The sequence below is a fragment of the Danio aesculapii genome, chromosome 25 (genome assembly GCF_903798145.1).
Source record: "Danio aesculapii chromosome 25, fDanAes4.1, whole genome shotgun sequence".
Classification (NCBI taxonomy): domain Eukaryota; kingdom Metazoa; phylum Chordata; class Actinopteri; order Cypriniformes; family Danionidae; genus Danio; species Danio aesculapii.
The window spans coordinates 26328997-26341246 of record NC_079459.1 but is presented as its reverse complement, the minus strand read 5'-3'; the positions used below and the strand labels follow the sequence as shown (position 1 = coordinate 26341246).

Below are 12250 nucleotides of genomic sequence, written 5' to 3'. Positions count from 1 at the left end.
ATTTGAGGTATTAATCTGTTTATCTGCAGGAATAAATTTATGAATAAAACATGGTAGCGGTCCGTAACTCTGGTGTAATTTGAACGGGAGTGGGCGCTAACAATAAATCGTTCCCGAGTCCCATGCAGCGTCATGCATTTTAGAATTCTAAACACAGATGTCTATCAGAGTACGCACACCGGCGCTGCAAGTCAGCAGCTATCAGCGCCACCCATCTACGACTCAGGATACTGTTCATATTTTTGCAGCGCCACAATAGTTTCATTTTAAATAACGTGTGAATGTCACTTCCAACTGTCATATTCCCCCCGCATCGGTGCATCCGGTGTGCGACCAGCTTTAGAAGACTGACCTCGGGTTTAGGGGAGCACTCATGTCTGATCACAAAGGGGCAAAGAAAACTGACGTTTAGCCTACAATCCTTGCATAATCTACAGTATTATCTGTAATCTCTCTCTGTTGGTTATACTCAATTTAAACGTGAGATTTTGAAAATCAGATCTAAATTTAGCAGGAATGGTCGGGTCAGGTAGAAATTTATTGTAAGTAATTCAAAGTAATTATTCTAATTATTCAAAGACTGAATATACAGGGGGAACGGTAGGGTGCGGAATAAAACCTGGCAGGAGCAGGATTAAAAAAACAGTCCCTTGCAGACCTCTAATCTGTTTATCAAATTCAAAACAAAGCTTTTATCCATCTGAATTGAAAGTATGCATAGTGGCATACAGTGGTGTGATGGAGTAAAAAGTTAGACAACGTTACAACATGTACCTTGATAACAGACTTAAGCCGATACAGTATTAATAATCATATTAAAACCTTATGATTGAGCCATGAAGCATGCGGTTTTTAAGTCTAACCAGTATTGTAACATTAAAGGAAATGGGGCAAAATAATAAAGCATGTTATTAGAAAATATTAAAAAGGTAATATAAAACATAATTAAATGAAAAATAATCAAATCAATTAATAACCAGAGTTTATTAGAGTTAATAATCAGATCATTATTTAATAATCAAGACAATTCCAAATAAATAAATAAAGTAATTAAATTAAGAACAAATGTATATACAGTATAAAGAAATGGAAAACACACAAATGAATGATTGTCTTCTTGAATGAAGCAACACACGCACACACGCACATGCACACACACATACACACACACACACACACACACACACGCACGCACACACACACACACACACACACACACACACACACACACACACACACACACACACACACTCAGGCTTGCTGCAATATTCTTTGTTAGATTCTTCAAGCACATAAAGCTCACTGCATATTGAAGACAATATTGAGAATCTACTCTCAAGTTCCTCCACCCATCCATGTTGCTTTGGGTCAGGACATCACGTTATTTGTGTGTATTTTTGTTTTCTACATTTTCTTCAGATACTGAAAATACAAAAATATTGTTTAGTAAATGTTAATTACAATTCACAGCCAATTATAGGAATCTGACTATACACTAAACTGGAAATCTCCTTAATCCAGGAATCATCAGCAAAATTTGAGAGAAAAACCTGACACCGCTTTTACTGACACATGTCTTCATGAAAGTTCTTGATTACAATGTACAGCATGTCTAATTGGTCTCAATGGTTTTAATGTTATTTAACATCAAATGGTTGTGACATTCCTTCATCCTCTGAAACCATGAATATAAACAAGACACAGGCTACACTAAGACATTTGTGATTCTGACTGTCATCCTTTCTTGCATTGTCTTGAGCCTTCTCATAGCCAATTATGTACTATATTGTTAGCAGCCTGGATAGGTCACAGTCATTCTGCTACATCATATCGCTTTCTGCTGGATGTAAAATGCTCTGCAGTACATTTAGTCATTTTAGAATGTTAAGTTCTAATTCTGCAGTTATTTTGGTGAAAGTAACTAAAAAGTAATATAAGAGTAATGTAACATATTACAGTTCTGAGACAGTGTAAATGGCCACAAGAGGTCACTATAGATGGTTCATTTTCACTCACCTAATTCAGGTTAATGGCTTTAAGGCAAACCCCGGAACCTGTATAATCATACTACACCACACTCATCAAAACACTCTCATCTCAGAAGCTTGGTGATAAAGTGAAGTTTAAATGTTAAACTAATTTCGAGAGGAGCATGTGCTCATGATTGACCCAGCTGGTCCACACTAGCTAATCATGATCCTCCAATCAAAGGATCCCAAGTCACTATATATATACTCATTTCCTCTCTACAACTATCTTCGTCTGGAAGAAACCCCCCTCCTCCCCTTCTTCCACCTTTATCAAGAATGGGCGGCATGGTGGCCTAATGACTAGCACGTTTGCCTCACAGCAAGAATACCAATGGCGTTGGGTCTTCACTAGGCCATCTGGTGCTTCTGTGCGGAGTTTGCATGTTCTCCGTGTGGGTTTCCCCTGGGTTCCCTGGTTTCCTCCCACCATGCAAATGTGCTCTATATTATTGATAAAATAAGCCTAAATCTTTTTCTAACGTCTTACTCTCAGGAAGTTCACCTTGGCCTCAGCAGCGAGGGAGTTTCAGATCGACCTGAGCTCAGTCTCCCCTCGTCCTGTGAAAGGAGGGAGCCCTGGGCTCGAGGATACCTTGAGCTCAGGGCTCTCTCCCGGGACAGCACGCCAAACAAGCTATGTATAAATAGTGAGCTAAGTGTGAACTCTTGAAACTCCTGTGACAAATGTAAGTTAATGCAATTTCTCTAAGCACGATGATGTGCATTATAATGTAGTTTGTTTTTGTTGCATTGTCTCATGTTTACCATTCCCATGTACTGATTAGCCAGATGACCATCACTAAACTAAGAAGCTACGTGTTTAAGCTAGCACCCCTTGGTGAGCGGAGTGAGGTGTATAATTTATGTTTGTGTTTCAAATTATGATGTAAATGTCTAAATTGTTTATTTGTGGAAACTGTTGTGTTTTGAAATTGTCAACTGAGTGAATTATTGTTTATAGGTTGCTTTGCATAGCTCTTTTGCTGTGCACTGCGTGCAGATGCATGATAATGCACTGTAAATGTGTAGTAATTCATTGTAAATTTGCTTCGTGCAATTTGTGTTTACTTCTAGTTTTCACTGTGTTTATGCTGGTTCCAGAATAAAACTCATTACACCCGTCAGAGACTCTCTGCTTCGTTTAAAGGAAATCAAGGGCTGCTACAGACAGTAATATTGTAAGGTAAGGGATTACTTTTAAATAAGAGTAACAAGTAATCTGTAATGTATTACAGTTTGGAAGTAACTTGCACAACACTGTTGATTACCAGTTATAGGTTACACAAATGTAAATACATAAATTAATTTTAAAACTCATTGTACCTGTATGTCGTCTTTTCCATACAGCAGCTGCAGCTCCAAACACCAACATCAGAGCCAAAACCGCCAGAACTGAAGGAATCACTGATTTGTATGGTTCACTGTGATCAAAATCTGAAACATGAATCACAGACTTAAATTACTTTTGTTTTGATTGTTAGATTGAGTTTTGTGTAAAAGCTCATTACCCAATGTGACGATGAGTTTGTTGTCTAGACTGAGGTGTTTTGCAGAGCAGGTGTATTTGTGTTTTTGTCTCTCCTCTGCTCTGATCTCCTGACTCTTCCTCATCTGGTATGTTCCGTCTCCATTGGGCAGCAGATCTCCTCCAGTGAGCTCATGATCAGATACAGGCTGTCCATCTCTCAACAGGGTCAGGTTGATGTGACGAGGGTAAAATCCTGTCGCCAAACAACTCACTCGAACGCCTCCAGAATCTGAGGCTTTCTGGATGAGTCTGACTCTTGGTTTCACTGGAAAGCATATAAATAAATATTAGAAATTAGACTCTTTATTAATATATTGAAAGCACAGAGAAGCACACATTGTAATCTTACCTCTCCTCTTCCCTTGAGTTGCTCTCTTTTTCAGATACTTCTCGAGAATCAGTTTGCCGCGTTTGTATGCCATGGCATGGAACCATCTGAACATCTCTAGATGTAGCTTCGTCACTTTTTCCATGCCTTGAAATGTCAATGTGTCATCAATAAAATGCATTTCATCAGTTGTGGAGCCTTCAAAAGCAATCTTAGTGATCATTTGTCCAACATCGTCTTTGTCTGGCAATTCACAAACAGTCAGCAACTGGTGAACTACAGGACCTGTAAAGATTGAGAACAAACTTAATAACAACTACTGTAACTGTGGAATCAGGGCTGAATGGAAATCTACTCCCAAGATTAGAGGTTTGAGACTCAGGGCTAGTAATCTAAACCAACATAGGTTCCTTCTGAAAACGTACTTTTCTGGAGATTGCGAATTATGTAGAGCTACGTATGGCTGCATTTAATCTTTAAAATGAATGCTACGGGGCGGTATGACACCGTTACTTTTACTATCATAGTCTTTTAGAAGACAATGATAATTTATTAAAGATTATTAGGACTATTATAAAGTTCATTGTTACCAAATGATGAAGTGCATACATAATATTGTTTATAACCAAATAACGAAGCATAAATTAAATTAAATTGATTCACACTGTATATTGTAATAAATTAAGTAAAAAAAAAAACTGGAGGTGTAAGTAGTTGAATTTGATGAATGTTAAATTTTTTAGTAAGCTAATAATAATTATATTACACATTTCTATTTCCCTTTTCTGTGTGTGGTGGAAAACAGAACAATGAATCACACACACCAGGGCGAACACGTGATACTGATATTTTAAGCAACTTTTGTCCACATGTTGAATATTCCTATTGAGCTCACCTTTTGTTTTGTTCTTAAAAAGTCCAATAAATCTTTTCACAATTGGAGGGTAATATTCATTTAGGTAATAACTTATGAGATCAACCTCCTCGTCTTCATTTGTGGTGTTTCCTCTGGGAACGCAGATTTTTGCCTCTGAATTGTAGTATCCGACTGTGATGTCATCTAACATGTATACAACACTAAATGCAGGAAATGGAGTCTCTCCTTCGATGTAAGTTACAAGGAACCACAGGGAGTGGGAATCTGTCAGAAAGATAACGACAACAACTTTAATTTGCAATTAACTGTGTGGTAGAATGTGTATAGGACATTTCTTAAAAGTAACGTGTAAAATAAGCATACATACAAATTAAAATACATAAGCTTCTTCAGCTGATTTAAAAGCAAATCCTACCTGTAACAACAGCTGTTGGCAATGACAGCAAACACAGAAAATACAAAAATCTCATGTTGTTTTCAGGCTGGTGAAAACATGTGCTCCTCTTGTATGGCCACGTTCTCTGAAAGTGTCTGTAACAAAGTTCAAACTCACAGTTCAAGGAAAGAAAGAGGCAGAAAAAGGTTTTCACAACTTAATGTAAATAAATAAGCAGAAAACAACCGGACAGCGACAGCCCCTACAGGACTAACTGAAAGTAAAACCAAACATAAGCTCAAGGTCTGGTGCTCTATCATCTCCCTCTTTCACTTCTCCTAGAGCAGTTTCCTGAACACTTGACCCCTAGCCTCCCAATATACTACATTAAGACCTTAACATTAAATATGACTACATAATATCTACAATATATTCACTTTACTACATTGTCTAAAACATACTATGAAGTACTACAGTATTTCTTAATGTAATCCTGGGGGTATCTAAGGGTTTTCCTCTATTTTAATGAAAGAAAGAAGAATGGAAGAGCAGTAGAACCATCAGAGCTGTTCTGACGGTTTCTGTGAGGGTTAGTTATCCCAGCTTGCTTAATGGTCTCTGTCTCCCCCTGGTGTTACGTATGGTAAAAACCACTAGTGAGGTTTTTCATTTTGACATTTGATTTTAAATGGCACCTATAATGAAAATAATCTTTTGCAAGCTGTTTGGACAGATCTGTGTGTAGGTATAGTGTGTCCACAGTCATATTGGAGTGATAGAAACACAATACGTCTCTTTTTTTGATCTTCTAACATTAAAACAGGACCCAAGTCCCTCCCATTTTGAGGCCGACCGCAACGTGACAAAGGAGTGCGGTTTCCCCACCCACTGAATTGTTTGACAGCTGCATATTAACATGTCTCCGTAGTAGTGTGTTTAATCATATCAACAAGACAGGATGTGCGTAAAGCAACTGGGATTAAAAGATCTGTTCAGCTCGCTAGGATTATCAATCATCATCCAATGTGATCAAGAGTGAGTTTTACAAGTTTAAAATGTTTTTAAAACAGCATGTTTGTAATGAATTACTATGATTTTACCGTCTTTACTTTATCACCATAGCTGTATGTCAGTACAATTATAAAAGATGCTTTAATCCCGGGTTGTGGATGTTAAATCAGGTTTATTTTGTACATTAACATAACAAATATCCACACAGCAGTGGATATTAACATGTATCCTATCACATTTGCCATGCAAAAACAGCGCAAAGTTAAATGTGAGTGTCTGTGTGTGTATGTGAACTTTGTAACAACATTGTGTGTGACTCATTGCTGCAGAAAGGCTTAAATTAACTCCACAACAAATACATCAAATAATCATTGGGAAAGTTATTACTGTAGTGTTTCTTACAAACTTTATGTGAGATTTGCTTGCTTCATGTCTGTCACTGTGCTGTTTTTCTGACAGAGACGGAGACACACTGACAGACATGTGGGAATGGTGGGCGGGGAGAACTAGCATTAAAGGCACAGGCAACCAAACAGCTACATTGGGTTCAGAGCAGACAATTAAAATGTTCTGAAAGGTCTAATAAATAATCTGATGGGTGTTTTGAGCTGAAGCTTTACAGACACACTCTGGAGACACAAACGACTTATCTTAAATCTTGAAAAAAGGGTCAAATACTGTAGGTGTCCTTTAAAACAGAAAAATCTCCACTGGGTGGCACCAAGTCTCTATCTTCGTCACTCAATTATTCATTCAGATTTGTTCTAAATGGCTCATTCAGTCGTTGCAAGAAAAGTGCCTTTTCAACATGTAGGGTACCTATCTGTAGATTAGATCTGCTGATGTTCAGACTCTAGATTCAGACAATAAGACTATAAAAATTTTTTATAACAGCTTTGTAACAGCGGCACACACCAATTATAATAAAAACATTTTTTGGTCACAGTTCTTATGTTATTATGTTACATCTTGCCCCGGTGGTAACATAATATGTTACATCTCAGCCCAGGGTGTGTTACAACCATAGGCGTTGCGAGGCCTATTTTAGGGTTGTTGTAACTGGTTACAACTAACCCATACTATTAAACTGTAACATTTTACTCCTCCTGGTGGTGCAGTGGGTATAGCACAATCACCTTACAGCAAGAAGGTCGCTAGTTCGAGCCTCAGCTGGGTCAATTGGCGTTTCTGTGTGGAGTTTACATGTTCTCCCCGTGTTCGCATGGGTTTCCTCCTGGTGCTCGCGTTTCCCCTACAAGTCCAAAGACATGTGGTATAGATAAATTGGGTAAGCTAAATTGTCCGTAGTGTATGTGTGTGAATGAGTGTGTATGGATGTTTCCCAGTGATGGGTTGCAGCTGGAAGGGCATAAAACATATGCAGGATAAGTTAGCGGTTCATTCCGTTGTGGCGACCCCTAAGTAATAAAGAGACAAAGCCGAAAAGAAAATGAATGAATGAATTAATATGTAATTTAATAGCAGACACCTTCAGTAGTTTGAATCACATTTTGAACTCACTTGTTTAAAAGATCTAAAAGGTAAAAAAAAGTTACACTGTGTTTTTCTCACTACAAAAATGTGTGAAAGTAAAATCAAGAAAAAAAAAAAAATTTAATGTCATTCACAAAAGAAACCATTCAAATCTTCTCAGTATTTTACATAGAACAGTTAGAACATTGATAGTATACATTTTCATTATATATTTCTAGTGTTGAAACTTTAAAGTTGTGCTTCTAATGCCTTCTTTAATGTAATAAATAAAGGGCTGATTCTGATGAACAATTATTCAATTATTTGTGCAGTTGTTTTCAGGCAGATGCACAGTTAAAGTCCCACATTAAACTAGTAAAGTATAGTAATTCATAGTAGTGTTTTAAAACCATACTATAGCGTATGATACTGCGCGTACAGTATACTATTTACACTTATATATTAAATATATTATCACTTATATAAATGCTAATGCATATTAACTATAGTGAACCTGAAAAACTAAAATACTTTGGTACACTTTAGTATTTGGCACAATAAACTGTGGTGTATTTCAGTATAGGCTGTGGAAAACGTACAGTATTGTGTGATTTACTCATATTAGCAGTATTAGTAGTTATAATTACCACAACATATTAATTCAAGTACTCTGTTATAGTATGGTTCAAAACACTACAATATTTACCATATAGTATTTTTTTAATGTGGGGCAATTCCGTGGCCACAATAATAATTAACGTCCCATCCAGTATAAATCTAGTGAGCTCTGGCTGCTACAAGGTGGGGAAAGCTGGTAAGGCACGGAAGACAAACAATGACACACAACTAGAAGCACTTCATGCATATCAACACATGAAAAACGAACCAATCAGTTAGTGAGTGGGCAGGGGATGACACATGAAGCCCCGGTCAGTGAAGTCCTGTTCCAGTTTTTTCTGACAAAGTTAAGGCTAAGACCGAAAGCATGCAGTGCAAATGTTCAGAGTCAGTAGTCCTAATTTTTTCACTTGTATTTCCATTCTCGTCTTATGGTAAGATGTTTACATTGTTTATATTCATTAATGCACGTTACTCTAAACAAAAGTGAAGGTTATTTCAATGTGGGTTGTGGGGAGTGTCCAGGGGAGATTTTTTTTTTAACTAGAGCCGCGTTGTGTTAACGTTCAAATTCAACGACTCATGCCCACTGCGAAAGTTCCTAAATGCCTGTTTTTAATGACTGCTATATGCCATCAAAAATTGTGAAAAAAAAATGACGGTTTGAAGGAGGCGTTAACCATGCAAGTTCCTACAACACTGCTGGGTCAAATTAGACAATTTTTGGTATTTAGTATGGAAACACCCCTAGTTGCATAAGCTTTTACAAACCAATAAATAAACTCAAAATGATTAAGTCCAGATTAACTAAAAAATAGAACATTTAAGTTAAGTTACAAGGGCGATGTGGTGGTTAAAGTCTTTTATAAATATACTCCTCACTGATAAAAAAATTAAATGTACTCACGCATGTATAAATTAGAATGTTTAGCTCACAGCAGAGCACTGATTTGGATGTTCAGTAAGTTCTGCCACAAAATATACATAAAAAGCCATAATTTACACAAAAATTACATATTTGTTTAATTTGTTTTCTTATGGGTGACGCGGTGGCACAGTAGGAAGTGCTGTCGCCTAACAGCAAGAAGGTCGCTGGTTCGATCCTTGGCTGGGTCAGTTGGCGTTTCTGTGTGGAGTTTGCATGTGCAATGGAATAATAACTTTAATAAAGAAAATATGTTTGTAAAAACTGGGTGGGCCTAACCAGAAAGTGGGTGGGCCTGTCCGGCTACTATTTATTTATCTATCATATTTAATTGCTGCAAATTAAAGCATGTAAATGTGTTGACACATAATCTGTATCAATGCAACTTTAAACACCCTGATGGTACGTAAGAGTTTCAGGAAATAAAACTTGCAACCTGCTTGACTTGTTACAAGACAACCTGCTTGGTATTTGTCACATACACTAAATATGGCTGTAGAGAAGGACACGTTTTTAGCAGCTCAAAAACAATTGACCTTTTTGTTTGTTATGTGTGTGGTGTCATTTCCAACATCTGTTTTAACAGGTAGGATTTGCGTTTAAATCAAGTACAATATAGGCATTGTGTATTTTATTCTGTACGCTAAAGCTACGGTCACACCGGGCTTTGTGTGTGCGAAATTCTGTCCTACGGCGCTGCGAAAAGGGGCGGGATTAAACAAGATGATTAGATATTTAAAAAGCCAGCGATTGCTCCATGTTTTAAATTTCTGTCCAGAGAGGTCCTGTTTTGATCCTCGATTGGTCTCACGCAGTCAAATGATGCGATTTCACAGGTCAGAGTTCACCAAGCTTGAACTTTGCACCGCAGCAACCTGCGAAACTTAACGCATGACCCCGCGTTTCCGGTCTGACGCATTCGCGTGCGTATGAATGGAAGTCTATGGGAGGAAAAGCCCAGTGTGACCGCACCTTTATTTTTAAAACTTTAATCTTGCTGTGGTATATCAACATGCTGAATGCTTCTAAGGTTACATTTTTGTTGTTTCCCACAGGTTCTCACTCTGCGCTTTCTTGTAACTTGCATTAAAGGAGAGACTCCACCTTCTACATTTAGCATCATATATATGTTAGATGACATCACAGTTGGATACTATAATTCAGAGACAAGAAGCTACATTCCTAAAGGAAATACTACAAAAGAAGACGAGGAGGTGGATCTAATTAGTTATAGCATTAAGAAATACTTGGAACCTTTTATTTTGGGAAGACTTGCCGGAAGGTTTGAAAACAAAACAAAGGGTAAGTTTAATTGGAAACTAGAAATATTGCTAAATTGCATTAGAAGGTCCCGGGATTGGAACAAGGGTAATTGACAGAATTGTAATTTTTGGGTGAAAATATCCTTTACATCAAGATAAATACATTTAGAATTCTAACACTGAAATGCTAATATGTTGGTGACATTTGTTCAGAGTATTCTTCTTCATCTTAATAGGTTTTGTGGTTCATCAGATGATGAGCATGTGTGAAGTGTCAGACACTGATATACCTGGACAACTGGTTACTAAGATTGCTTTTGAAGGCTCCACTACCGATGAAATGCGTTTTATTGATAACACATTAACACATAAAGGCATGGAAAAACTGACAACAATGTTTCTGGATGTTTTCAAATGGCTTCATGCTACTGTACACTACCCACGATGCACAACAGGTCTCTGAATGTACCTTAAAAAGAGAGGAAGTCAAGGAAAGAGGAGAGGTAAAATGTTAATCAAATAAAAGGAAGTCAAATTTAGGTGTCAGTTTTTAGTCTGTTGTAGAATGTAAGTATTAAAAAGCATCACCTATATTATTAATTGAGTAGATTCCCTTATTTATGATTTGTTTCATCCGCAGTGAAACCCCGAGTCAGACTCATTCAGAAAACCTTAGATTCTGGAGGGTTTGTAGTGAGTTGTTTGGCAACAGGATTTTACCCTCGTCACATCAACCTGACCCTGTTGAGAGATAGACAGCCTGTATCTGATCATGAGGTCACTGGAGGAGATCTGCTGCCCAATGGAGACGGACGTACCAGATGAGGAAGAGTCTGGAGATCAGAGAAGAGGAGAGAGAAAAACACAAATACTCCTGCTCTGCCAAACACCTCAGTCTAGACAACAAACTAGATGTTGATTTGGGTATTAAAGTATTTTTTAAAATCACAATCAAACAATCAACACAAAAAGCAGTTTTTCAATCTGTGCTTGATGTTTCAGAGTTTGATCATGGCGAACCATTTAAATCAGTGATTCCTTTAGTTGTGGCGGTTTTGATGCTGATGTTGGTGTTTGGAGTTGCAGCTGTGATATGCAGAAGACGTTTTAAAGGTACGACAAGATTTAAAAAATATATGGGTGTTTACAGCAACGTTGAATTTTCTGTTTTGTTTTACCTCTTACTTTAAAAGATATACACACTATAATTTCCTTTGGTTGGGTTTTTAGATTCACCCAGCAGTGGTTATTCTACTCCATCTAGTAAGTTACTTTACACATTATTTGTTTGCATGTAATCAAAATATTATTTGTCAAATACTGTTTTACAGTCGACGACATCAGTGTTTATTCCTGTTTCAGATGAACAATTAGGCTATATATTTTTAGCATGGATCTCTTACCTTTTTGAGTTTTGAAGGAATGTCACACAACCAGTCAATGTTGGCATAGAGTTTGACGGTCACGCTGAACCCACATGATGTGGAAGCTCACGTATTAGAAAACATTTTGAACATTACAAATGACTCTCAAACAGTAAAACAAAATGGTGTCAAGTCACATTATTTGATGTCTGAAACATTCCGAAGTAAACCACATCTTTGTTGTCAAAACATGAGTCTGTACTTCCCTTTCCTACAATCAAAGTGCATCCTAAGTAATTAAATGTCTTGGTTCAGGTCAATTTAAGCACTACTGCCAATTCAACCTGTTATGAATATCCGCATCTGAAACACTGTCAAAAAGATTGATATTTAGCTTGAATAGTATGACAAGTGAGGCAGGTCGAGAGTTGTGGGACTGGAGCAAGGCTTGTGTTATG

The 12250-nt window shown here is 37.3% G+C and overlaps 1 protein-coding gene and 1 pseudogene across 1 annotated transcript; one reads left to right on the top strand and one right to left on the bottom strand.

The window, feature by feature from the left end:
- Positions 1-1637: 1637 nt before the first annotated feature.
- Positions 1638-5393, bottom strand: LOC130219054 (major histocompatibility complex class I-related gene protein-like). The gene is made up of 6 exons (XM_056451324.1): positions 5179-5393; positions 4782-5027; positions 3908-4171; positions 3539-3823; positions 3354-3464; positions 1638-1675 (listed from the first exon to the last, which is right to left on the bottom strand). The coding sequence occupies exons 1-6, from the start codon at positions 5231-5233 to the stop codon at positions 1638-1640; spliced, it is 999 nt and encodes a 332-aa protein (XP_056307299.1). The 5' UTR covers positions 5234-5393.
- A 4841-nt stretch (positions 5394-10234) lies between these two features.
- LOC130219531 (hereditary hemochromatosis protein homolog) lies at positions 10235-11798 on the top strand (annotated as a pseudogene).
- The last annotated feature ends 452 nt before the right edge of the window (positions 11799-12250 follow it).

Excerpts from the sequence above, each read along its gene's own strand:
- LOC130219054 (XM_056451324.1), bottom strand. The coding sequence starts at position 5,233 with ATGAGATTTTTGTATTTTCTGTGTTTGCTGTCATTGCCAACAGCTGTT. Across the intron at positions 5,028-5,178 it reads GCCAACAGCTGTTGTTACAG|ATTCCCACTCCCTGTGGTTC; the intron begins GTAGGATTTGCT and ends TCTTTCTGACAG. Across the intron at positions 3,824-3,907 it reads AACTCAAGGGAAGAGGAGAG|TGAAACCAAGAGTCAGACTC; the intron begins GTAAGATTACAA and ends TATGCTTTCCAG.